We start from the raw sequence: 27,307 nt of genomic DNA, 5'->3' as shown, positions 1-27,307 counted from the left end.
CCATCCTCCTGCTCCTGAGTAACTGTCACATTAATCTCTGTGGGCAGGAAAACAGAACTGCCCAGAAGACGATATTTCCCCCATGGAGCTGCTCATACCCTTCTCTTGTTTTCCTCTATCAGTGCTGCCCTCATTTATCAAAACTCCCCACGACATCACGAGCCGGACGGGCACGACGGCGCGCTTGGAGTGCGCGGCCGAGGGCCACCCCACGCCGCAGATCGCCTGGCAGAAGGACGGCGGCACCGACTTCCCCGCGGCCCGCGAGCGCCGCATGCACGTCATGCCCGACGACGACGTCTTCTTCATCACCGACGTGAAGATCGAGGACATGGGSGTCTACAGCTGCACGGCTCAGAACTCTGCAGGGTCTGTGCTCGCCAACGCCACCCTCACCGTCCTGGGTAAGGGACCACTGCTCCAAGAGGCAGAGGGAAAGTGGGAGGTGTAGAGGAGGGATGGCTGTTCAATCTCTCTACCAGCTGCAAATGAAGAAAAGAGAGACAGAGTCAATGCTCTGCTTTGTCTTGTTTCATTTTTTTACACTGCAGTTCACTAATGAAAAATAGCTGTTAATTAAGGGAAGGAGCTCTAACTCACATCTCCTCTTGTGCCGAGGAAGCCCCTCCAAACAGCCTATTTGCTGTCTGGGAAAATCACTTCAAAAGGAAATTGCATTCCATCTCTTGCTCTATGAAATAATCCACGTGGCAGCTGTTGGACCATGTCCTCAGAAGTTTCTTGTTGGGAAAACTTAATACCARCTGGTTATGGGGAGTGAGGCCTTGGCTGTGGTTGTTAGATCTGTTGTGGTGTGCAGCTGCCATATTCCTGGGCCTGTGCCTGCTTKGTGCATTGCAGGAACATCAGGAACGTTCAGTGCTGTGAAATCTGTTGTTAACATTGTGCTCAAGAATTAATTCCTGTGTTTGTGTTTCTGCAGAGACACCATCTCTGGTCCATCCACTGGAAGACCACGTGGTGTCCGTCGGCGAGACCGTGGCTCTCCAGTGCAAAGCCTCGGGGAGCCCCCCGCCCCGCATCACCTGGCTGAAAGGCGACCAGCCCCTTGTGGTGACAGAAAGGCACCACTTCACCTCGGGCAACCAGCTGCTGATCGTCAGGAACGTGGTCCTGGAGGACGCGGGCAAGTACACGTGCGAGATGTCCAACACGCTGGGCACGGAGCGCGCGCACAGCCACGTCAGCATCCTGCAGTCGCTGGGCTGCCGCAGGGACCGCACCACCGTGGGCATCATCACCATCGCCGTGGTCTGCAGCATCGTGCTCACCTCCCTCGTCTGGGTCTGCATCATCTACCAGACCAGGAAGAAGAGTGAGGAGTACAGTGTCACCAACACAGGTAGCTCYGGTGTCCTGAGAACCCCTCTGATCTTTCGTGCTGCTGGATATCCCTCTGAGGCTGAGCTGGCCCGTCAGGGAGCCACACAATCACCCTGGAACTGCAGCTGGCTTATCTCCCTGGTTCTCTTGGCTCCCAGGGCTGGAACCAGCTTTCACTCGCTGCTGAAGCATGTTCTGAGCTGCATTTCTCCCCTTGGCTTGCTCTTCAGGAAGGTCTTTTCCACTTGGCAGTAGTTCCAGCCATTGCTTTGCAACTTTGTTTTCCATGACCATAAATGATAACTCTTGAGACAGTCTGGATGATGTCCATGATGCTGGTAACCTGTCTTTTTGTAAATCTGTATTTTCAAAGACTTTGAATTCAAAACATGAAAAATCAGATTTGAAGCTGGAATCCCTTTTCCCATGTTGGCTGTGAAAGCTTAGTCGTAACCCTGGGTATCTGCTASTTTTTAGAGGAAGAAGGAGTGTTTATTGCTTTTTCCTGATACTCAGAGGGGATAATTTGGTGCTGAAATAAGTGTTGCAGTGAGAATAAAGTCTCCTGCCCTCCTTATGCAGCCTCTGAACAAAACAGAAGTATGGAAGAACCAGCCTAAGACTTTCCCAGCCTGCTGGGATTTGCACCCTTCCTATATTATGCTTAGCTTTAGATGGAGTACGAAAGGATTTTTAAAGACATGGGCTAGGTAGGAAGTCTTGGATACCCTATTAGCAGTGTAAGGTATTAGTGGGATTCTTTTATAATTCCTTTTTTCAGTCCTGAAAATCCAGGGCTTCATGCCTGATATAATTGAGTTTCACTTGGTTTTGTGTGACAAGGGAAACTAAAATGGCCTGATAGAAAATGGAGAAAGTCAAGGATAGCCAAGAGGCTTAAGATTTATTTCCTGCTTAAAGAAATCAAAGATCCTGTTCTGTAGAATACTTTTACTCCTGACTTCAGGAGGCTGAGGACTTGAGTCAAAGGAGGGAGTCTGAATTGTAGGAGAAAGAGAAGGCTTTATTTGTTCTGAGGAAATAGTTCCACTCCACTTACTATGTACTGACCATGCCCCATGCAAACACTCCAAGTGCTTTTATCAGTACTGTCTCCACAACTTTAAGCTTTGAAAGATCAGGAAATGGGGCTTTTGAGGGAAAAGGAATATTTAGTTTCCATTGCACATACAGAATATAACCAGTTTTAGATCTGGTCCCTAATCCCTCTTGAAAATGTGAATTTACTTTGAAAATCCAGCTGGGAACTGACCCCTCCTTGCTCCCATTGCTCTAGATGAGACYATTGTGCCTCCTGACGTGCCAAGCTACTTGTCCTCCCAAGGGACTCTCTCAGAGCGGCAGGAGGTGGCCATTGGAGTGGASACCCAGCAGCCCAACGGCCACATCGACAGCAATGGTAGGAAATGTTTGAATTATTGTGTAATGCTGCATCTGAAATGATGGGGAGGTAGAAATCGCAGCCCCAAGTGTTTGTGTTTGTTCTGAGTTATCTGAGAGATCTTCATAAGGTAATTCCTGTGTTTATGCCGAGCAGGGMTCTGTGTTTGACTTCACAGAGCTCTCCTCTCCCAGGAGTAAGTGTTCCTACAAGCTGACTGCCTCAGAAACTGCTCAGTCAGGCCTTAAGGACTGTTTTTTTGGCTAATTTTGGATTATTTTTTTGGCAGCAGAGTTAACCCATAGTTATACTAGAAAATGCATTAGCATTGCCTGTCCCTGCCTTCAGGCTTAGAAATTAAATGTTGGGGTTTTTACACTATTTAAACACAGCATGTTAGGAAGGAGAAGTTAAGAGTTCTAGACTAAGATTCTGCTGAGATTGTGCAGCATTTATTCTGTTAAATGCTAGCTGAAAATTATCTGTTATCTCCATTGCTAATTTTTCTCCCTTTTCCAGTAGAAATAAGACCAACAAGTCATTTAACTGTGAGCAGATGGCTGTGGTCTCTAACCAGATGGTTCCTTTGTTACAGGTTTGTGTCAGACTGATGCTGGAAGGTGTCCAGATGTTGAAGCTCCTGCTGTAGGTTGTAGACAGCCCAAGCTGTGCATCAGCTATAATAAAGACACTTGGAAAACTGAGGATATGGCTGATGGAATGCTTGTTCCAGATAAGACAGGTACAAAAYCCATTAATCTGAGGAGGCATTTCGTGTTTGTACAGATCACAAAGCCCTCCAAGTCAGACAGCATTAACACAAGAAATTTTTAGCTTCAGAGAAAAAAAAAAGCCCACAATGATTCTCAGGTGCAAGCACAGTAAATTTACTTTCTCCTGCTTGCTTTGATCCTCTCTCAAGCTTGGATAGTTGGAATTTGGGGAACCATCAGAAAGAGGCAGAGTGAAGCTTGTGATTGCCATTCCTTGCAGCTGGCTGAAGGGAATTTTGATTTGAGATGTTCCTAAAATATGAGAGCACTTTCAAAACTGAAGGTGTTAATTATTTTCATGCTCCTTTAATAGGGTTGTTGACTTCAAAGCTCGGCTTTATTTATTTATTTTCAAAATTAAGAGTTTGTTTTGGGCACTACTACCTCTGCTCTTTGCCAATTTCTAGGGTGTTATACTTCTATTTTTAGGATGTGCTTTCTGTTCTCACACTGTACTGTTAAATCCACAGAAATTCAGCCAATGAAACAAATTGTCTCTCTAGGAGACACTAATGTAAAGTTTAATAATTGCAAGTTGTTGAATGCACTTATTATCTTTAAGTGATTATCTTTCAACATTTAGAAACTCATTGCTGCTTTGAATTCTGCTCATCTGTTGTTCCCACTACCAGTAATAACATATCTTGAAATAACTGTGTGAGTTGATGGTGATCCCTGTAAAGCAGCAGCACAAAAATAAGAAAGGCAACTTGGTATTTTAAAGCAGCTACAGGAAAGTTTCACTTTGCATTTCTACCCTGATTAGAAAGTCTGGAAAAGAAAATAAATGCACAATTTATTCTCAAAAAAAGGAAGTTACATCTTCTATGGAGTGAAAAATAATCCCTAAATAACTAAAGCTATTAATTGGAGCTACCTTTAGTGATGGTGGCTACAGAGTTCTGAAAACTGGGTGTTTAGAAGCCCTGTGTGAAACCATGAAGTGCCCACATTATTAATGAGTTTCCCCCACTGAACTGCACAGAGTTGCTCTTTCCTTTCACGATTTGCATGCTCCAGTGCTGACCACTTCCAGCTGCTCATTCTCCTTTGCTGGTTTTCCCTTYCTCCCCCAAGGCTACGGGCTGCCCGTGGTGTGCACGGAGTGCAGCGGCAGCGTGGACAGCATGAACGTCCACATCTACCCCAAGGACTCCGAGTGCTACTCCGAGAGCCTAAAGACTGTGGARAACACCCACCCCAATGCACTGGGCAGCAAGGAGCGCCATAGGAAGAGGGGTGCAGGCACCAGCCTTCTTCATCCTCAGCCCTGCAACGGGATTGCCAGCGGCAAGAGGCTGGAAACAGAYGGGACCCTCTACCCCAGCAACCACGACAGGATACGGCCGGGGGGCACGGCCGGCGCGCTGCTCACGGACACGCATGGTATGTCCTTCCTTGGGGTCACTCCTGGGGCACCAGCAGGGCTGGAGCACAGCCCCATGTGCTCCCCTCAGCCTTTTCAACTTACTCATGGCACAGATGGCAGCGTTGGGGTTGGGTGCTGGAGGATGGGAGCGCTGGCAGGCCGAGCATCACCTAACCGTGCTGATCCTTTGGGTTTTTGCAGGCTCTTCACAAGCAGCAGCAAAGCCTTCAGAGCTTAACAACCTTAACTTGGTGAGAGCTTCGCCAGCAGGAGGGTCATTAAAGCAACTGAACGTGCTTCCYGAAATGTCCCCAGCACTACTGGATCTGCAGAGGGAAGCAGAGGAGCAGGCTCTCCTGCCCAACGGCACCGCAGCCCAGCCCTGCGACTCCRCTCATGAGCCCAAGCCACCCAGCAGGTCTCTGGACTGAGAGCACAGACTCACTGCCACGTGCAAATTAACAAACACACTATTACTTTTTTAATTTTTTTTTTTTTTTGCACAGAGTATATAGGCTACTTACTTCTACCTCGAATCTTGAACTGACAGCCTGGCAAAGGCAACCAACTGAGGTATGAGAAACAAGCTTGTATGGGGAACAAACTCCTGTTCGAGCGTCATCTGATTGTACATAGTTTAAAACTTCCCTGAGAAGTATGAAGTGTTCAAAAGTCAACTTGCATATGAAGCACATAAATGCAAGRGATTATTGTGTAAAGAGAAAAGTATTTGATACAATTGTACATAAGAGTTTTCATATATAAATATATATATATAAAAATATATATCTTTTAMAGAGGCTATTTTAATCTTTAGTGCATGGAAAACTGAGTGAAATTTTACAATTTTGGCAATATTGTTTTCAGTATCAGGTTGCTGTTAAACTTTGTGAGAGAAATAATTCTGGTGCCTTAAATGCATAAACAGAMCTTTAAAAAGCCAGACTGTTCCAAAGGGACTGTCCTATTTTCAGTGGAAGTTCCTTTACACCRTGTACACCTGGGTTGAGCAATCCCAGGTAAGAAGTGACCCGGGAGCAGCCCTGTGGAGAGGGACTTTGGGGTGTTGGTGRRTGAGAGGCTGGACATGCCCTGGCCATGTGTGCTCACAGCCCAGAAATCCAGATGTGTCCTGGGCTGCATCCAGAGCACTGTGGGCAGCAGGTTCTCCTCCTCTGCTCCATTCAGGTGAGACCCCACACAGCTCTGGTGTCCTCAGTGTGAGGACTGTAGGGACAAGACATGGAGTAATGAATTCAAACTAAAAGAGGGGAAATTTAGGTTAGATACAGTAGAATCTGAAATTCTTGCCTGTGAGGGTGGTGAGACACTGGTGCAGGTTGCCAGAGAAGCTGCAGAGGTTCCATCCCTGCGTGTTCAGGCTGGATGGATCTCTGAGCAACCTGGGCTAATGAAAGGTGTCCTTGGAACAAGAAAGCCAATGGATCAGGAACAGTGGGGCCAGCAGGACCAGGGCAGGGATTCTTCCCCTGTACTCGACACTGGTAAGACCACACCTTGATTGCAGTGTCCAGTTCTGGGCCCCCAGTTCAGGAAGGATATTGAGACGCTTGAACACATTCAGAGAAGGGCAGCAAGGCTGGTGAGGGGTTTGGAACACAAATCCTGTGAGGAGCAGCTGAGGAAGCTGGGGTGGTTTGCCCTGAAGAAAAGGAGGCTCAGGGGAGACCTTATCACTCTCCAACTCCCTGAAAGGAGGGTGCAGCCAGGTGGGGGTTGGTCTCTTCTCCCAGGAAACCGTGACAGAACAAGAGGACACAGCCTTTAGCTGCACCAGGGGAATTTTAGGCTGGACATTAGGAAAAAATTAGGAAAAAGAGTGGTTGGGCTGCCCAAGGATGTGGTGGAGTCACACCCTTGGAGATGTTTAAGGAGAGCCTGGATGTGGCACTTAGTGCCATGGTTTAGTTGATAAGGAGCTGTTAGGCAGAGGTTGGACCTGATGATCTCAAAGGTCTTGTGTGATTCTGTCCCTTTCAACCCAAGACACTCTGTGACTGAACTGAGTTATTTAGCACAAATTTCATTCCCCTTTGAAATTTATTGCACTTAACACATTTAAACAGAGATCTTCAGCTGTGTCAAATGAAATATATAAGGAAAATAAGCAGAAACATTACGTAGCAACMTGGTATTTTTGTGTTGTTGGAAAAACTTAAATTCCATTATTTTTCAAAACTYCATAAAAATTTGTATTTGAATTGTGACTGTGTGATACTTTAGAGTGGACCACACAGGAGGCACTAAATAACTCAGCAASAGTGCAGAGCCCCAAAACAACCAGAGGAAAAGGCTGTTATGACTGGGAAGCAGTCGTTACCAAAATAAATAACTGGTGCAGTAAACCAGGGGTGGTCTCATAACAGTGCACCTTTCAAACACATCATCGCAGGAGGTGTTACCTGCCATGTGTGCTGGCACAGCACTGAGCCCCACAGCCCTCAGCACAGCCCCTTTCCCCTCCCAAAGGGACCCAGCTCTACCTGTCTGAGGTGTGTGCAGTCACCCAGCCTTGCCCTGCTCAGMAGAAATAACCTGTGCCAGTGTAATGCATTTTCACACCCAAAAAACACAGCTGTTCTGGAGGGGGTTTGAAACCATAGAGCTGTTTTGACAACAAAACAAAATCACACTCCTAAGGGGACAGCTGTATCATTAATTCCTCCATTTTTTTTTTCTTGCAACACAATATTATACTTTGTAGTTGAACAGCCAGACTCTATAGGAAAATRCCACCTTCAAGTAAGCTGTGCTGCCTTGCATAGCAATTCTGGGCTAGTCAGAAATAACACTTGTTTTAGAAGGAAAACTGTGGATTCATGGTTGAATTGACTTTTAAATGGAATTTCCCAAATGTTTTTATATGTCATCTTTTAAGTTAATCTATAAATGGGGAGAAGTAAAGAAATGCCCACCTCAGTCAAACAGATCTTGTCACTTCTGACTTCACCCTGAGGCTTTTTATTTSTAGAAAGGCTGCTTTCMGTTGGTGTCTGTTGGTACCTGTGGATGGAGGACTCCTGGTTCTTTGTGATCTGAGTTCTGCTAACATGAGGTTGCTAACTCTGGTGATGACTACTTTGGGGGCAGGTTTATCACAGGGAGGGTTGATATTTTTTCCTTAGGAGCAACTCAAATACCAGTTCCACTGAGGCCGAGTCTGGTGGGAATCCACCTTTGCCWTGACTGTGGTTCAGAACAAGCAGCAGAAATAAGGGCAGAAACCCTTCATGTTGAGTTCAGATCCATCATTTAGGGACCTACCCCAGTGCTGCTGCACCTGTGGGGTTYCAGGGAGCAGCTGCAAGGTGCCTCTTGGTTTTATTAAAGCTGGTCCTGCCCAGCCTTAGCTTGAGGAGCCACCAGCTCCTGCAAGGGCAGGACCTCAGGCTCTCAGGTCAGGGAGAGCAGCAGCTGCCCCTGGATGAAGCCAGGCATAATTCAGCCATACCTGTCTGCCCCAGTCCCTGACTATTGACACGTTTGCACTTTGAGACAGGTGGCGAATTATGTTGAGTGCCAAGTTTATTCAAAGCAAAGGAAATGGATGTCAGAAAATTATAAATTGAGCGTAGTTTTTCCTTCACTGAAGGGAAAAGTGCTCCAGAACCCACTCATGGAAGCAGGGACACAGGGAAGATGGGAATGATTCAATGAGCTCGTTTTGCTGGCAGAAATGTCATCACCAGTGCRGATACAAAGCATATTTGCCATGTTAACATTTGAAAATAATGTTTCTGAATAAAGTTAACTGCCTAATGTTATGACTTCCACTAAATATGTGAATTTGCTGCTTCTAAGAGGCAATGTGAAAGAGGAAGTATTACTTTTGTGTACAAATTTATTTATTTATTAGAAAATTTGGTACAATGTTGTACATTGAAAAACATGTAAGATATTGAAGTGTCTAACAAACGGCATTGAAGTGTCTTTAATAAAGGTTCATTTATAATATTACAGCTGATTTGTTGAGAGTGAGCTTTTGGGAGTTTCAGTTGAAAATTAAATAAAATTCTAATCCATTGCTATATTTGCTGTGTTTCTCTCATGAAAATGGGGATTAATTGTCAAAGTACCTGCTCTTGAAATTGGGCYATGAGATCCTGGGGAACAGCGTGAGGCTCTGATAGCTTGGGGTGTGGATGGGGTGGAATTTGGGGCTGGATTGAAAAATACAAAAMTTCGTCACATATAAATTTCCAATATATCAGCTTGCTTTAGGATCTGGCAAGTGCCCATATCTTGGCACTGAGAACAGAACAGATTGGGGGTGTGARTGTGTGTGCAAGTAAAAACAGGGCCAGGACAGCACCAGAGGCAGCTGCAGTTGTGAACACCTCTGGTGTTTCCAAACCCYAACCCCACCCTGGATGGAAATTCCAGAGGCAGCTTTGGAGATGATAAGCCTGAATTCCTGCTCTAACTTAAAATCTCAATTCAGTTTCTGTATATTTTTTTAAAAATAAAACTATTTCTTCCTTGGAATTATAATGGGTATAAAGCAGGTCATCTGAGGCTACTCAGAGTCCCTTAACCATGTAGGAGTTAAYGTTTTTTAAAACAGAAAGGAAACAGGCTTTAAGAGGCTGGTACCTGGTTTGAAATTCAAGTTGTTATCCCATTTTATCCCACTAATGGGCTACAATTCAATAATTTTTTTTTTTTTTAATTCTGGTAAACTTGAAATAAAACATTGCTAAAACCTAAGGCAAACAGTCCTAGGAAAAAACACACATTTTTTTGTCTCTTTCCCCCCCAAACTAAAAATGTCCTTGTCGTCCAGAATAGACAAATTGGTGCATGCAGAACAGCCCTGGGCTCACCTGCCTGGTGCCACTCCCCTGTACTTTTGGCCTTCCTGTGGTGCAGAGCTGCCCCATTAGCACAGAGYAAGGGAAGCACTTGGGGTCTGTCCCCTCCCACCATTAGATTGACTAAAACAATTTGGCTCATTGGCTGGGTTTGGTTGGTTGTTTTTTTTAATTTAAAGAAAGAAAAAAAAGGTGATGACAAAAACTGATTCTGCTAATTCTGCTATATTAAATAAAAACAACAGAAAATGCACCATTTGGACTCAATGACTTATGAAAGCTGATTATTTATAGCTCAAATAATTAAATGTATCAACTGCAGTGCTAACCCCCTCAACGTGTTTAAAGAGCTTTAAMAGAAAATACATTGGAGTTTTGAGACAGAGTAGTAAATCTCCTTCYCCCAATCCCAGCCCCTAAAATTGGTTCTGATATATACATTTATATTTATAATGTCATCAAAGGGACAACCTCAAAGTGGCAAGAAGCACAGCTACACCAAGCCATGGCAACGAGTGGCGTTCCCAACCAGCCAATATGGGACTTGGCTAAATTCCCCCATTTTAATTGAAGATTATTTTTAAGAATTATGTCCTTTGTTCTGTATGTTTTACTTGTCTGCCAATTATTTTCTAAGTTTTGGCCTCTAAAAAGTCTTACTACTCTGTCATGGATGGCGGTGCMATAAAACATCCAGCCTGGGCTGTTTGCACTCTGGCAGGGGCTCCGGTGTCACACRTGTCCCCTGGTCAGGCACCAACCTGGACTCCAACAGCTGAACCTCCTTAAGCCCCACTCAGCCAAGCTGATGCTGTAAACTTGCCCCCAGCACCAACTCTTGTGATAATTTTGAGTAATTCCAAGAAAGTTTTTCCATCACACTCATCCCCGCACCTTTTCGGCTGCTGCAGTTCCTCTTTCCTACACGAGAACAGCACCAGAATTTTGCTCTGCCTGCCAGCAGCCCCCTGAGAGCCCTCAAGATCCACCCCAACATCAGCAGAATTCCCATATTCTCCCTGCCTTGCCCTCCCAGGCTTCAGCTGCTGAGGGATGAAGAGCAAAAGAAGGCAGAGCTCCACGTCTTTGCTCAAGCACAGCTGTAAAATAATACAARCCCGTGCTTTTACTGGAGAAATGTGAGTGTGATTAATAAAGCTGCACTGGCTCCCACACAGGAATGCTTGCTGAGCACCTGTAGGTATAAACAGGAATATAAACTTCCACAAATACAGCCCAAATCAGAAACAAATGGATTATTGTCTTTTACAAAGAGCTCTCCCAAGCCGGAATCCTTTCGGTGCTGTTGGAGGGCAGCAGGCTGTAACTCTATCAGCCCCTTCCCCTCCCCTGTTACGAGGCAGGTGCCACTGAATGATGAAAACTTGCTTTATTTCAGCCTCCCCCCTCAGCCCCCGAGCCAGAGCTTTCCAAAACACTTTCCCTGCAGGAGTTCTCATAACGCCTTTTGCAGCCACCATAATTAGCTGTTTACCCCCCAAACATTASTTCTTTGGCACGACTCTTCGCAGTGACCTCACCCACTTTCCATGCAGGAAAATTTCATGTTTGGGAAACGGGATTATTGGAGGATTTACTTTTCTCTAGCAGGGAGAGTGGCTCTCAGCCTGGGGACAGCTGCTGCGAGGGGTGCAGGAGGAAGGCTCTGCTCTGACTCCTCCTCTGCTCGGTGGCTTCTCCAGATTCTCCTGCAGCAGGATGGGCCAGGCTGGCTCACAGCAGCAGCTGCCGAGTCTTCTCATATGTCCCCAGGAAGATGAAGCCTCCCAGGCTGATGGCTGCCATCCGTGGGACAACACCTGCAAACAAGCTGAAGGCAAAGGGAAGGCACTTGGAGAGGATGAGCGGGTGCAGGGGCTTCGGAAAAACAAAGAAAAGCTCTCTCTTGCTGGTTTCTGAAGTCTCACCCCATTACCAGCTGAAGGAATCTGTCTGGACTTCCCTGCACAGCCCTCCCAAGGGTTGTGGTTTCTGACCCCTCTCCACAYGCCCCAGGTGCAGAAGGAAAAGGCAGGAGGCCAATATGGACCACTGGAAAGGGGAGCTTGGACACATCCCACAAAGAGCTGCAGACAGATGGGAACAATCCTGTCCTCCACTGCCCCCATCCAGCCTCCCCTTTGCACAGACAGCCCCACTCATTGAGTGGCTCATTCCCACTAACACACAACAGCCATGAGGGAGCAGGAATATTCCATTTGTGGCAGCTTCACCTGCCACCCTTTCTAGGTGGCTGACCCTCATAGTTCTTCAAAATTAACAGGAAACTCATGCAAAGCCAATTGTTTGACACATCTAAACTCACAGTTGGTTTAACAACCTCAGGACAGGCCCGTGTATCCTCCCAGAGGATCACAGGCTTCCTTTGTGCAAGCAAGGATTAAACATTAGGCTCTGATCCGTTTCGCATCCCACTCCCTCTCCCAGATCCATCACCCTCAGCCTGCTCGAGCTCCACAGGGACCCTGTCCCTGGCTTTTTCCTGATCACAGAGTGTCCACAGTGGGACAATTCCTGGTGAGACCCGGCTGCTCAGGAGCTCCTGCTCCTCTGCACAGGGAAACCTCTGTAACGAGCTCTGCTAAGGAGCCCGGAGCACACAGGCAGATGGAAACATTTTATGGCTTTACTAGACAGCAATTGGGTCTATTACCATAATGACAGCTTTAAAACAGAGTAATTTGTACAAGGCATGTACGGACAGAGCACTGCTAGGGCAAATCCCAGGGAGCAGCATKGCTCCCACAGCACACACCATCCCTCTGCTGCCCAATTAGGGATCTCATTACGGGAGCAGGGGCAGAACATTTGTTTCCAGAACAGCCCGCTCGAGACACGGCTATTACACAAACAGGACCCATAACTGAGTTACCCAGAAGCTGCATCCCTGGCAACCCCYATTACCAACCATCACTTCCAAGAATCCTGGCCTTGCTTCCCCCAGTTTCCTATTCCCTCCTGCCACCCATGGCCTCTCCAACCATGAGCTCCCTTTCTGCAGGAGGGCAGGGAGCTCCCAAATCCAAACAGCTGAGCTCTGTGGCAGTTCTGACCCAAACTGGCCCCYGCCTGCCCCCATCAGCAGATGAGATAAATTGGGTTTATTTCTGCTGGCCCCATCAGAAGCYGCTCTGGTGGGCAGAGCTCTGCTGTCTAGTTGGATTTGCTGTCTGCAGATTTCACYTGGCACTTTGCCACTCCTCAGCTCCTAACAAGAGACTAACAGGATACCCTTGGAATCATTGAATCATTTAGGTTGAAGAAGACAAGGCCAAAATAACCCAGCACTGCCAAGCTCACCACTAAACCATGTCCCCAAGCACCACAGTTACCCATTTTTTAACACTTCCAGGGCTGCTGATTCTACCACTTTCCTGGGAAAATGGGTAAAGCACTGCAGTGCCTGAACACAGCACTGTGCTGAAAAAAGCACTGCGTGCTTGGCCACAAAACCTAAGAATGACCCTGTGGAGCAGCAAGGTGGCCTTGCTGAGACAAAGCACTGCTCTCCTCTGGCTATGGCTTTGTACTCAGCTCTCTGTGGGCCTGGCTCAGGTTCAGGGGACAGCAGGGACATGAAGGATGAGCAGGACAAGTCTGCAGGGAGAGGACAATGCATGTGCTGCTACTGCTGAGGCATGTGCCCTTCGGGTGCTTAAACATGAAATTGAGATTCATAACTCACACTTTTACAAACAAAAATTAAACAATGTTGAGGCATTATTATTTCAAAATTAAATCTGTACCTCACACGTGCCAACAYCACTCGGAGCAGGAAGCTCCTAGGAGGGACAGGATGGTGCAAAACCATCAGCTCCATCCCCAGCTCAGCTCAGCTCAGCTCACCACATCACTGCTCTGATAATCCTCGTGTTTCTCACCAGTGACTTGTGAAGCTTCATCCATGGCTTCCAAACACCACCATCTCCTGTGTGAGAAGCTGCTGGATCAGATGCAAACTCCCTTTTCTATGAATAATTCCTCTGCCCCACTGGCAAGAGCAARGAGGTGCACAGATCCACTCATCCCAYCCYYATCCCAYCTCCTGCCACAGTCCTGGCTCTCCCTGGACAGAAAGAGATGTGGAATTTCTTGGCTTGGTGAAGCAAAGGGATTTACTAGGTGCAGACCAGGAAGCTGAGCCCTGTGCTCTGGTTTTAATAAGGTGGCAATAAGCAAYGCGTCTTTCTGCCCTCAGAATTCCTCCTCTTCAAGTATGAGATTTATTAGAGGAGCCATAAATCATGTCATGTTGCAACTGGCCAAAAAAGCCCGACATTTTTATTGGTTTTGATTAATAGATTTATAATTGGCAGCAGGCATGGCAGCCTCTGCGTTTATTTTTCCCAAGACTTTCTTCCTTTTCCTTGCAGCTGACGCAGCTTGGCCTCCTTTACACGTTGCTTTTTTCTCCACATCTCTTATTGTTTTGATTTCAACTGAATTGTGTTCCCTTTGGTCCTAGTCCACGGGTACTATCTTTAGGCAGAGTTTAATTCTGGGTTGTTTAGAAAAGGGCACTGCTGAAACTCCCTGAAAAGAACAAAAACACACATTTTTTACTTTCTGCCGTTGGCTGGGGGGGTGGAGGAGATTTCCTCACTCAAATCCATCCCTCTTCACACCCTTCAGAGCTCAACCTCCAGCAGCAGCAGACATGGCCTCACTTCTCCCAGACCCTTTCAAAACATGCCTTAGAGTCCACCAAACCGTGTAAGGACCCAAAATTCATCCACTGCCACATCAGCTCGTCCCCTTTGAGAGGCAAACCTGAGCCAGCCCATCCCTGAGCACTGCCGGGGGGCACAGCTGGGTGCCTTCCTGGAATCGCTGTTCAGGAACTTCCTGCAATTTGTTTTGAATTATTTCCCACATGTGCAGAAAGAAGGTTGAACTTTTATTAGCTGGGCAAGCGGTGATCAGATGTTCAGGGAAAGCTGTCCCCCCGCAAAGTGGTGATGTGCACAATGCTTAGGGTGACAAAGACTCAGAGGGTTAAAAACCCAGGGAAAATGACAGGGCAAAGCCCCAAGCTTCCAAAACCCCTTCAATTCCTCTTCCAGGACAAAGGCAGGTGAGACACAAGCCTTTCTGAAGGGAGCACAGGCTGAACTTCATATACACCTTGAGAGGCCAACTATTGGTATGAGACAAGGTGGTGTAAATGAAGCAGTGCCAATAAAAAACAATAACAATTTATAAGCTTTTGACAYCTCAAAATGTTCTAGAAACACTATCAGAGGATTCTGTGTTCCCACACTGCTCCAAGGTCAGGAGAGCAGTTCTCTGTCTCAAGACTGGACAAAGGGAAGCAGTTAGGAGACTGGAAGGACATCACCCCAGACCTCCACAGCTGCTCAGAGGAAAGCTCAGAACATTTTTACACTCTGGCTACAGCAGGAAATCCCTGGAGAGCTGCTCTGTGGCTGCTCAGACTTACTCTTTGTACTCAAGCCTGGCTAAGAAAACTTGTATTTTTGCAATGGGGTCCATACTGGAAAAATCCAAGGGTGCACGTGCTCAAGGCCAGAGCTGACAGGAGGCTCAAAGCACAAATCAGGGAGCCCAAGGCACCTCCCTCTGCTTCAGCTTGTCCCCAAACTGCCACCACACTGGCACTGCCAGCTCACAGAGCACCTCAGCAAGAATGGCAAATCAAAAGGAACAGAGGGGACCTTGCTGGTGCTTTCAAATCTGTACGAAATTGCCAGGAGAAGGAAAAAATCTCCGTAAGGGACATGTGGGTTCTCTGCTGGCCTTTCCTGACACCTCGGGAAAGAGGATTCACACCCCTCAAATGAAACTGCTGTCCTCACACAAACCACAAATGCACACATTCACAGGGAAAAGTCCATCATGGATTATTAACACAAAGCCACCCTTGCCTCTGGTGCCTGGAGCTGGTCTTAGGGATTGGACAAACACCTAACAATGACCCTTTTCTGCTCTTCCCTGGACACTGCCCCCAGCCAGTGCTGAGGTGAGGACACTCGACCTCCCTGAGGGATTTGTTCTTGGCTCCCCAAATGCTGCTCCCTGCCCAGGTGTACAGCAATCAAARGGCTTTTTTGTGTGACAGTATTGAAATATCAGCAGATCCCCAACACACAGACACACAACACGAGGTGCAGCACGTCCTTACCCTGACAGGCCTTGTGTCCTCCAGATTCCACCAAGGGCAGCCAGAACATTCCCTCTGGCATTGCTGGAACCAGCCTGCACCACAGAGAGAGACAGAATGGAATGTTGTCAGAGATTTAGTTATTTACCCACAGAATCTCCAGGATCCCATCCTTTGCCAACACAACAGCTCWTTCAAGGCAGGGAAAAGCTTTAGGAATATCCACCTGCTGATGCCTTTTAGCTCTGTGGCTGTCAGCTCTGCTCTGGGTSAAGGAAATGATGATGGGAACATCCCACTCACTAGCAATTTATAAACTTACTAAACTTACTGATCCTATAAGCTATCTTCCTTCTGCCCTGGTTGGMAGATGTTGGCCATCACTATCTTGTKGCTTAAAATTTTAGAACAGAAAATCCAGTAYCAAGCCCTCCTCAGAAAAGACACAACAATTATCAAAACAGCAGCACAATAAATCCCTGATGAGCAGTTTAAYTTTGGGTGTCTGACTCTGCAAGGATTTTCTCCTGAAGATACTGCAGGAGACTCTGGAAGCTGAGCACAAGACCAAGCCTGTTCCACACTGCTCCTTTGGGAAAGGAGCAGACCAGAGGACCAAATCAAGGAAAGGAACACAACAATTTCATTATCTCTGCATGCAGTGCCTGTTCACATCTACCCCTGCCTTCGAGGACAAGAGCAGAAAGGATTATAAACAGGTGCTGGATTTCATTCTGTAACAATCCTGCAGAAACCCTGGCATACCCAGGCCACTCACCTGCCTCTCTGGTGGCCTCCTCCCCTCTTACCTTTGCCAACATAATTCTCGTCTTCGCTACGTCCAGAGGTGTGGTGACTGCAGCTGCAAATCCACCTGAGGAAATTAAAATACCAAGCACAAGTGAGACATTGTTGGGTGAATATGAATGCCACACTGCCTATAATTCCCAGGCTGTGGTCAACACTGCTCCCTTATTAATGCCTACAGCACGTTCCCCCACGTCAGAGCCCAGGTACGTCTGTCCCAGCTCTGTACACAGAGTGTTTTGTTTCTGTCTGTTGACTTTTGAAAACAGCTCTCTGCTGGTTAACTGTAAATTAAGTTWATTAAATTAAAGGACATTACTTTCCTTTTGTTCTGGACTCTATGCATATATGAAGGCTGTAAGGATAACAGATTCCACTTCCAACATCTACAGCATCTACTTACTCGTTTGCAGAGATGGGAAAATAAACCAGTCACACTGTGTTCTGCCCTGARAATTAAAGTCTGACCATCTAAATGCTAGAAAGATAGAAATATACTCTGCATCTGAAACACACATGCTTGGGCTGCTCACTAGATACACACAGACTGGATCTGGGATTGTTTCAAGGAAAAAAGACAAGTCAGTGTTTGGGATGGAGCTCATCTCCARCAGATTAAATCAGCTCCACTTTGGATAACAACAACGTGAAGCTGCCCAAGGGTCTTAGAAAATTGTCAGAAATCTGCTGCCACAAGTGCCATCTTAGCCTCAGGGGCATTTTTATTCTCTAATCACTCCCAAACTTCACCCTTGGAGCTCATTACTGTCACTTGCCACAGCCAGCTCAGCTGTGACTTTCCTCCTGAAAGCCAGAAATCTTCAGTTTATCCATCTGCATGTCTCTCTCACAATGTGTGTGTCTGGCTCCATATTTTAACCCCGTGACTACAGCCTGGCCTCTTGTGCTATCTAGGGACYGGCTTTGCTGCTTTTTCTCCCAGGATTTCATTCCCTTTGCCTTATTTCCCCATCCTAAAATTAACTCYAATCTCTCCCTCCTCTGTTCAAAATATTTCAAGTGAGTAATTCATGCTGAGGAAGAGCCAAAGTGAAGGAAACTTCTAAAATGCAGGGGCAGCAGTAAGTGAAGAGTGAAAGGGGAAGAAAGGGGGAGAAAACAGAGCAAGAGATTTGTTCTGAAATCTTTCTTCTTTCTCCTAATTATTTTTTTCTCTGAAGTTTTTAAAAGTCCTGTATCTGCTACAGCCGGGAACAAAGTGACTCCAAAGACTGAAGCCTACACAGCACCCAGGGAATAAGCTAAAAATAATCTATTTTCTGTTCCAAGTATTATGGAATGCAGCAGAATTGATCTCTTTTTACTTAGGATGGGAGAGGGGGAAAAACCATTTCTTCTAAAATCTGTAAAGTAATGAAAAAAAAAAATCAATTTTCCCTGCTGGCTTGTGTTTTTACCTGCATCCCTCTCTCTCAACCACCTTAACTTGAACATATTAAACCCCTGTTTTATGACAGAGGAGGCTGGGCCAGCTGGCACCTTACTTGACTTCTTACAGTTAATTAGGGAACGTCCCATGACAATTGAGGAGATGCAGTAAGGCACATGTGCAGTCCCCTGGATCTCAAACAAGAATAGCAGAAAGCTGAGTTAGTGAAAAGCCCAAAATGCCTGGGTTTAGGAGCAGCTTCCACTCCCATAAGGTTGGCTCACGTGGTTCACTCTGCCGGAAGCTTTCGAGCAGTGATACCTCACTAAAAAGCAGAAAAATGGGCTGTGTTCAAGAAGTCAAAGCAGAAACTATGAGCAAGTTAAAATTCCAGTCCATTCTTGGACCTTCTTTAAGGTCAGAAAATCTTTTTATTGTGAGCCAGTTTTTTGCGTAAGTGACCAAAAGGCTTTGAGAGAATGGTCTGGATAGGAACTTTGGTACTCATGTCAGCAATGTATTTTTAGAATGGTAAAAATAATCTCCATGGAAAATAGTGGCTTTACAAGCCTGGATGTAGAAGTCCTTCCTTTGCCCACAGACCAAGCTAAAATTAAACAGTGAACCACATGGCTGTCAGGCCTATATCAAGCAAAAAATCTCAAAGCATCACCAGCTCTGATGGCAACACTTTAGTCAGGTTAACTTATGTCCCTTGTAAGATTCCTGTAACTTTTTTAAATGCATTTATTGCTAAGTGTTTCTTTCTGGCAGCAGCCTCAGTCTTGGCTGATTGAGTGATTAGAATAAACATAATTTATCCTGACATGATGTTCCCAAATTCTTATCTGAAAAGTTTAATCAAGGCTGATTGGTTTTTCATTTTTTTTCCTCAGCTGACATCTGGATCTTCCCTACTCTTTCGTTATTAACATTTCAATGTTTCTTTTTCCATCACTGGGAAGTATTTGGTACAGATTTACCAATCAATTCAGAATGGCAACAGCAACAATAAAATGCTTCATAAGTACAACAAGCAGCAGGATAGCGGCTAAATTAAAAGCAAGTTTGCATATGCTTGACAAAACCATGAGATTAAAGCTAGCATTTGTTGGGGACTGCTTTTTATTGAAGGCAGACAGTCTGACAAAATGAATATTCTCCAGGCTTAACTCTAAATGTCCAAGATAATTTTAGAGTGACTTCTTAAACCTTAGTACACAGGTATCCAAGAACAGGATAAAGGAATTAAAACTTGACTGTTTCCAATCASCAGATTGATACAACAGATACAAACACAAAGTTGATCAACTTCGTGAAAACAGGAGGGCTGTGCACTGTACCAATATACAATAGGGAAAACAGATCTTTAAAGTACTTATTTAATTAATAATCTAATTATTAAAGTACTAATTTAATTAATTCAATTCCTGCTGTCACTGAACTCACCAAGAGCTGCCACATGAGGCTGGAGTCTGCTCCACTGAACAGCAACCAGGAAAAGCAGAGTATCAGGTAGGCAAGARAGGCCCAGACACATCCAGCCTCACACTCCTAAATCATCAGAGAAACTGGTTTCTCTGTAGAGCTGATGGGGAAAAGGCACCTTCACAGGCACTCTGTGTCCAGGCTCACTCACCAACTTGCCCTTGGAAAAGGCTCCTTTCTCCCTTGCCCCAGACAGATCTGGGGATGACTCAGGCTCAGCAAGTAGGCACAAAGATRGATTTTCACGTGGGAGAAGGTTCTTGGCTTGTTAATACTTCCAGCAGAGTGRCAGATTCCTCTACTGGGAAAATAAACCTTCACACAGCAGTGGAAAATTCATCACCCATCTCCCAAGAAGTTAYAGTGGTCATTGTATATTCACACAGCAGCCAAACTTTACCAAGCCTGGTGTTAAACAGAAAATCCCCCTGCTACTCACACTTTCCCAGCGACCAGCCCTTGATGGAAGTGCTGGTGACAGACATCTGCAGAGAATGATTTACCTTTTTTTTGGCAATAAGAATAAAAAGACTTGGAAGACTTTAGATATTCCCCYAGGCTCCTGCTGGCATTTCCTACCCTTTTTAGCAGYCAYAGACAAATAAAAGCATCAGAAGAGAGTGAAATACTTCACCTGAGAGCAATACATAAGGTCCTCACACTAAGGTGGCTGCCTGTAGAATTTGCTACAGGACACAACCCTCAAATAAGATCCTATGGAGGGAGGAAGGCAAGTTTTCCTTCAGGTTTGGCATTTTATTTTCCACTTTAACTTCTCCTCATCTTTTCTATAGGGTCCAGGGAACCCTTCTGGCCATTACAGGGGTTCCCCCTGATCTGTGTTCCTGGCATCTGGCCAGCCCTGTTCAGYAGGTCAATCTCATTTCAAGAAACAGAAACTTATTATTGACTAATGTCCCTGTTGGAATTAGCCCATTTTACAAAAAGAAAAAAAATCCAGGTTGAGCTGGATTGGCTGATTGGTACTATTGGCTTTCTTCACTATTATTTTCTGTACTGACACCTGGAGTTACCATGGACAGATTCAGGATCAAATCCCAATTTCCAGGCTGAAAAACTGAGTGGCTCAGGTCCAACACCAAACCTCACAGCATTCTCTTACACTGACTGATTTCCAACTAGACAAATGGCCTTTTTCAGGACTCTTCAATCAATAAGTTCTTATTTGAACTTTTATTTTATTGATATCATGTTAAATTTTCTTAAGAGGAAGTTTATTCTGGTCCTTTATCAGTGTGGGAACAACACCTGCCTGCAGCAGAGCAAAGTGATCCAAGAACCTCTTTGGATTTCAGCAGAAATACCAAGACAAAGCACTGCTCCCTCCAGAGATTTAACCAATTCAGGGTTAGGAGCATGTTCCAAGCAGAGTCTGCAGGGAAATCTTGAGAACTACTCAAAAATTTATTCAGAGCTATAGAGTTAAAGAGGCTTTTAGACACAGTGTGTAATCTTGTCAGAGCCGATTAGATCAAAACAAAAGTGATGGGAAATCCTCCCTGTTAATGTGCAAAAAGCTCTCRTTAGTGCATTATGACTCACTGGACTTGCACCTCCATTCTTGGTGACTTTGTCACCACAGAGCATTAATTATTAATGTTAAACCACACTTTTTCTCATGGCAGTGAGAAARAAGGCACCTTAACGGGCAATTTTCAATCGAATTAAATGGACATTTAGGTTCTTTGACAAGCTGGGGATCACCTCKCTGCTCCAGGCAGTTCTTTTCTTTTCCAACAGCTGATAACCAGTGGCAGGATTTCCTTGTCACTGTCCCACTTCCATGGAGAACACACAAAACCCACCCAGCAGCTCTCCTGGGACAGCCTGCCCTGGAACACTGCAGGGTGGGCTGGTCCAGACTAAATCCAGAGAAGCCTTGGGGTGAGTGTGGGGTCAAACCAGAATCATGTCAGTATGGGGCCATGCTCCCCTCTCTGCCCCCATTCCCTACCCAGACAGCTCAGACACGAGGCAAGGTTTGGTTCAAACACGACCTCAAGCTTTAAATATCACTGAGATCTCCCCTTGTGTTCTTCCCCACCAGCTGCTCAGGCATCACCTTTTCCCACTCCCCAACYGCTCCAAACATCTCTGCTAAGACACCAAATGATAAAACTGGACAAGGCCTTGAGGGATGAAACTATTAACACGAGTCAGAGAGGATTCCAAATCTCYAATATTTACGTTCATGCCTATTACATTTCCATAAAAAGCCCATGGATCACACACATCCATCTTACACACGAGGGCTCAACAGTGCAGCACTGGGCCTCTCGCAGCACTTTGGCTGAAACTGCTGCCATTTCACAKGCACTGGGGATGGAATTCAACAGATTGTTGCTCTTGGTTCTGTCTTCACCAAAGAGTTACAACCAACTCATACAGACACACACACACGTGTGTGTGTGTGCCATAAAGGGAAGCTGAACAGAACTTTTCTTTCAGTTGCTCTCAGCTTATTACCCTGCCCCTCAGGACCTCTAACATATTTTTAGAAAGTATTGAATTCAAGCAAAGAACACAGGAGAAAAGCCTGTCTGTGTGATTTCACCATCCCAACACCACCATGGTGGCATTTGACAGCAWATCTGAGTGCAAAGGCTGTTTTTTGGGTAACATTATCCTTTAGAGGCTTTAAAACACAATGATTTTAAATCAYTTCTCTGTACACATCTATCTTGTTTTATTCACAGGGTATTGGAGAGGTTTTGATTTTTTTGTTTTGGGATGGAAAGAAAGGGATAAAGAGTTTGGTCTGATTTCTCTTCCCTCATCTGAAGCTACATGCAGGTAGTTAATAATTTTTAACTCTGGAMTCTATTCTTCAGAAAGAAGGAAATTATTTTTCCACTGCCTCCCTTCAGCAAGAAGGCAAAATATTTTCAGTGAAATAGAATGGATGYAGTACCAGAATAAATCACTATCAGGGCCTGCTTGTTACATATCTCAGAGGGAGGAAATGGAGAAGAAGGGAAGGTTCTGATCCAAAAAGAGCTGAACCTCGTGAGTTTTGAAGCAGATCCTCCAAGGTCATATYAGAAAGGAATTTTACAATACTGCTGGTGAAAAGGAAAAAATAGGGAAACAAAGCACTGAGAAAGAAAACCAGGCTGGGGGAAGGAAAACCCAGAGAGTATTTATCCTCACCAGTTACAACAGGATCTACAAAACAAGACTCCAGCTCTGCACAGATTTGTGCTTGGGGAATAAAATCTATGAAAGCAACAAGGCTCAACTGTCTCATCTACCACCACCACAGTCTCTGTGCTGCTCCAGGAGCTGATGTCTCCTCCAAAACCAAGTGTTGGTCTCCCCAGCGTGTGCCAAAGGACAGTGAGCACATGTCCAYGGCACAGCTGTGCCTCTGGAAACTCCTTCTGCAAGATTTCTGCCAGAAAAGCAGCAGACCTTGCTGAATGTCCATTAAATTGTAGCAAGGCCAAGCACAACTGGTCAGAATCAAGACATACAGAGAAGGAACTGGAGGCACTGGGCTAAATTTCCAACTGAGGCACCAAATTGGACTTCAGGAAATTACTCTTCAAGGCCTTGGGTAAATCAGATAACCTTTCCAGCTCTCTGAACGTGCCTGAACACAGTTTTTTGTATCAATCTAGTTGTAAAAAAATCAACAGAAGTAAATTAATGATCCCCATCACACCTGCAGACATATAGATTGCATTTTAAAGCATTTTTAGTCTGATATCTTGATTTGTTTCAAAACAAAAATGAACGATCTGCTTCATTTGCTCTGATTCTGTTTGCACTGATTGATGAAGTCAGTGTAAAATTCAACAGCGGGAGCTTAAGCAGAATAAAACTCCCTTCCCACCAACATAAACAGAAAAAATGCAGCTGGACAAGACCACAAAAGGTCATCTAAAATATTCCCTCTGCCTCAAAATGGAATCAGTTCTACCTAAACCATTCCCTCACTGCTCACACACCCAATCTRCTTAACTCTGTGCAGCTACAGCCACGCTGCCTCCCCTCAGCTGTGCAGTTTCAGTGCCCTTCCAAATGAAGTCTCAGTTTCTTCTGGAATTCTGCTCCTATTAATACTTCATTTCCCCTAACTTATTTTTTAAATTGCATACAGTGTAATGGCTCTGATTTTGTAAGCTATCAAAGAACAAGCTTTGCTTTTGATAATATCTATTTCAGGAAATGCTATAATTTCTCTTTAAATGGGATTTATTTTTTCCACATATTCTGTTACTGGTTTGGAATCTCAAAGTGTATTTTAGCTCCTTGGGGAAAAAGCTCTGGCTATCCATCCCTTTACTATTAATCTGTTTTTTCTATTAAGAMAGCTGAGTCTCTCCTCCCTCAAACTTGTCAGCTATACTGATGAGTCATTAACCAATTTTTTCCCTCTTTTTGTGTTTTGTTTGAAACAAGTACAGTAGGCTAAAAYCAAGCAAGAAGCCTACTGAAGAATTCAATTAACTTCTGGCTTGTTTGGTAATAAATAGTGCAGYATGGTATTCTGCCACTCTTTATTCCTGCTGTAGTGTCTGGAGMTTGCCCAGATGTTTCATCCTCTGGGGTTTTTTTGCTGTGGAAGGCTTTTGCCTCCAGGCTGAGCAGTGCTGGCCCTCTGCTCTCCTGCCTCCAGTTAATCTACAAGGCTGTCAGAGCTGTCACAGGAATGGTGAATCACGGCCTCTGCAATCACTTCAGCCCCGGGGGAAGTGCCCGGAGTGAACAGCTGCACAAACCCCCACCCAAGCGAAGTTTCTCCTGGATGAGGATTTTACAAATCAACTTTGAAATAATCACAAAGCCTGACTGACAGGCCCCCGGTTTTTAAATAACAGAAATTTGTCAAAAACAAATTGGTTGTCTTTCAAACAGACACCCTGGTTGAGTCTTCTTTTTTTTTTTTAAGTTCTTCTCTTCCCTTTGCTGACTTTCCTATTYCCAAACAACAACTGGATCCGTTTTCTTCTAAACAAACTTGAATTACAAAGGAATGTTGTTCTGCTATACTTAATAGATTTGCACATTTTTCCCTTTCTTCTTTAGTCTTTCCCAGTATAACATATAATCCTTTGCACCTGCAAAAGCTCCACAGACTGCTGACTGCCAAGAATCCACCACGTGACCCTGCTTCCATGACCAGAGATCCTGTGTTTAAAGAGAAAGGAAAATAAAAAGTTATTAAATGTTTGAATCTATCTGATCCCCATGTGAGTTAACTCTGAGGATGGGAACTTAAGTGAAAAGCTATTTTTGTGGCATTTTTCAGTGATGTAATAAGTGATTTTTCCCAAGGAACTTGTGTACTTGAACAAGCAGATGGAGTGAGAAAGACGTCTGGAACTGAGGAGGGCTTGGAGCAAATTGCTTTCAGGGAATTCATATGTATGTATTTAAGCCTGTGGCCATGCAACTTTGCAAATATTTTGTGAATTTATTTTCATTTTGGCAGATAAAACAGCACAAAGCAAAACASTGAGCGGGAGGGCGGCATGCAAGAACCAATATCAGCTCAGCCCAGATGTACCCAAGGCTCCCATTTAAAATGAAAAGCCCCCACTACCACGAGATGCAAGTCCTGTTTGCTCCCCTGCATTTCTTAAACCAACCCTTCCCCTCGCACTCCCCCAAAAACCCCATCATTAGGAAATTACTCTTATCACCCCCATTATATCCCAAAGCAGGTGTGTCTCTGTTTTTCACTTGGCGCCATTAGGGACCACACACCCTCCTCTCTGGGGCTYCCAGCCATGAACTCACAGCAGCATTCAAACACACACATTTAAACCCCAACAAGAACAGGGCCATCCAAAAACACCTCCCAAGCCTCACAGTTTGATGAGCCCGGTCAATACAAGCAGCAAAGGGCAGTGTCTGCTGGGAGGGGTTTGTTGCAGTCACTGTGTTCTCTCCTCCTTCACCCCTTTCCCATCTCCTCAAAAAATTCACATGGGAAGCTCTCTGGTTTCTGGTTTATGATGTGAGGATCAGTACTGAGCAAAATGGGATGGGATCCACRGCCCTTCTGAGCCCCACCGCAGAGAAATCAGCAATTTTATTTTATAGCTGTGGCATTCTCCTTTTTAAAGTCATATTACTTCTGTASTATAAAATTTTCTTAAAAGCAACTGGATAGCAGTGCTAGGCTGAGATACTGCTCTGCAGTACATCCACTTTCCACTGGAGCAGGAGAACCCTTTCCTCATTTGCTGACTCTTCATTTAACTCGCTGTACTCGTGACTCGCTTCTTCCAGCCTGGCTGGTGGTTATATTTCAGTTGAATGTTTTAAAACTCAAACTGTTCAAGCAACAATGGCCAGCCACAATGTTGTTTGGTACTCTGCCACAGCTAAATAGCTGCAGCTCTGCTGTATGAAAGCACTAAAGGGATTCCAGCCTCTTTAATGCTAGCCATTCTTTTCCTGGTGTTTTCGGTATGGGCTGCTATTCTGCCATCACCCACAGCAAAAACTGATTTTCATCTCATAAATAAATAAATAGGGATTCATAATTCTTCAAAACCATAATATGCTTTGCTGGAATAACTTACAGTCATTGGACACACACAGTTTTCTTGCAACTCAGTCCTGATGGAAGAAGGATACACACTCCCTTAGACGAATTACCTTCTGAAATACTGGGTGTCGTCAAARCATAAATCTCACCTTCAGCACCCATCTGCAAAACACTTCAGGTGCTTAAGAAACCTTGAATCAAAAGTCAGAGTTTAGAAACTGAGCTGCTGAAGCCATAGCTCTGCTGAGATAAAACCAGAATTACTGTATTTTTTTATTAAACCTTYTCCAAAGTACATCTACAGCTAAACCCTAAAACTCAGAACAGTTACTGCTGCCATGTAAAAATGCACTGAGGAAGAGCTGCTGGAGGACTAAGAGGAAACCAGCCCATTAATACAGACATTCATGGCCTTGCCAGAAGCCCAGCCTATTCTCAATCATGATGGGGTTTTATGTTAATGTCATTGTCTGAAGAAGAAAGAAAAGGTCATTCTGATTTCTTGGCATGTAGCTCTGAAATCTAGTTTCTGCTAAAGCCTGGCTTCCCAGTGCAGCTCTGCACAAAGAGCYTCTGCCAAGCAAGGCAAACGGTGATGAATTCCCATCCATTATGGCTGCAAATTGACAACAGGTATTTGCAACAGTCATGTAACACAGAAAATTGTTTAAAAGGGTGGAGCCAGGAACAGTTCAATTAAATTAGGGAAAAGGAGAACTGAGGCTGGAGAACAGGAAGCAAATTCCCCAWCAGTGAGGTCTACTGAATGGTGGAGCCAGCCTCCCCAGGGAGGAGAGGAAAGCCCTCTCCTTTGAGTCATTTAAAAATAGATTGGAGAAGGCACTCGAGACTGCACTGTGGGGAATAATCCTGCACTGGCAAGGGCAGCATGAGATGACTTCATGTGTTTCTTTCCATCTCCAATTTCGGTGATTCACCCAGAGCTCCAAACCTGAACATGCAGAAGAGCAAGAGGGAAGCAGGGCACGAGGACATGAGGCTGGAGGAAGCCAAGAGGAACAAGTGTCACAGGGCCAAGAGGACCGGCAGGACTCCAGCCCAAATTCTTTCTAACCACACGCTGTTGCGGGCCAAGATGACRTGCTGGAGGTCACACATGCTTTCTCTCATGGCCCATGGACCAGCTAACTGACAGGGCTTTGTGGGAAGTCAGGCTTGCAAGTTCTTCAGAAACACTCACCCTTTGAGCAGGTTTTAATACCATTAAGACAGGGCA

At 45.1% G+C, this 27,307-nt stretch overlaps 2 protein-coding genes across 4 annotated transcripts in view; one reads left to right on the top strand and one right to left on the bottom strand.

The window, feature by feature from the left end:
• LRIG1 (leucine rich repeats and immunoglobulin like domains 1) overlaps positions 1 to 5,469 on the top strand; it is an 84,890-nt gene extending 79,421 nt beyond the window's left edge. The window contains exons 14-20 of the mRNA XM_057366411.1: positions 123 to 404; positions 944 to 1,363; positions 2,642 to 2,764; positions 3,342 to 3,488; positions 4,597 to 4,905; positions 5,090 to 5,306; positions 5,395 to 5,469. Coding sequence (XP_057222394.1) covers positions 123 to 404; positions 944 to 1,363; positions 2,642 to 2,764; positions 3,342 to 3,488; positions 4,597 to 4,905; positions 5,090 to 5,306; positions 5,395 to 5,467 — 1,571 coding nt within the window. The 3' untranslated portion in view covers positions 5,468 to 5,469. The remainder of the gene's footprint in view (positions 1 to 122; positions 405 to 943; positions 1,364 to 2,641; positions 2,765 to 3,341; positions 3,489 to 4,596; positions 4,906 to 5,089; positions 5,307 to 5,394) is intronic.
• Positions 5,470 to 9,276: 3,807 nt separating this feature from the next.
• Positions 9,277 to 27,307, bottom strand: part of SLC25A26 (solute carrier family 25 member 26) — an 81,773-nt gene continuing 63,742 nt past the window's right edge. For 2 of the 3 annotated variants that reach the window (XM_057366347.1, XM_057366348.1), the window contains 4 exons: positions 24,632 to 24,701; positions 16,672 to 16,736; positions 15,884 to 15,957; positions 9,277 to 11,551 (listed from right to left, as the gene is read on the bottom strand). In XM_057366347.1, the coding sequence (XP_057222330.1) occupies positions 11,455 to 11,551; positions 15,884 to 15,957; positions 16,672 to 16,736; positions 24,632 to 24,701 (306 nt within the window). In that variant the 3' untranslated portion in view covers positions 9,277 to 11,454. Of the gene's footprint in view, positions 11,552 to 13,793; positions 14,275 to 15,883; positions 15,958 to 16,671; positions 16,737 to 24,631; positions 24,702 to 27,307 lie in introns of those variants that run through there. The other variant, XM_057366349.1, reaches the window with a different exon arrangement.

The sequence above is a fragment of the Malurus melanocephalus genome, unplaced genomic scaffold, assembly GCF_030028575.1.
Source record: "Malurus melanocephalus ecotype Western Australia unplaced genomic scaffold, MMel_1.1 scaffold_64, whole genome shotgun sequence".
NCBI lineage: Eukaryota > Metazoa > Chordata > Aves > Passeriformes > Maluridae > Malurus > Malurus melanocephalus.
This window is presented reverse-complemented; position numbering and strand designations above follow the sequence as displayed.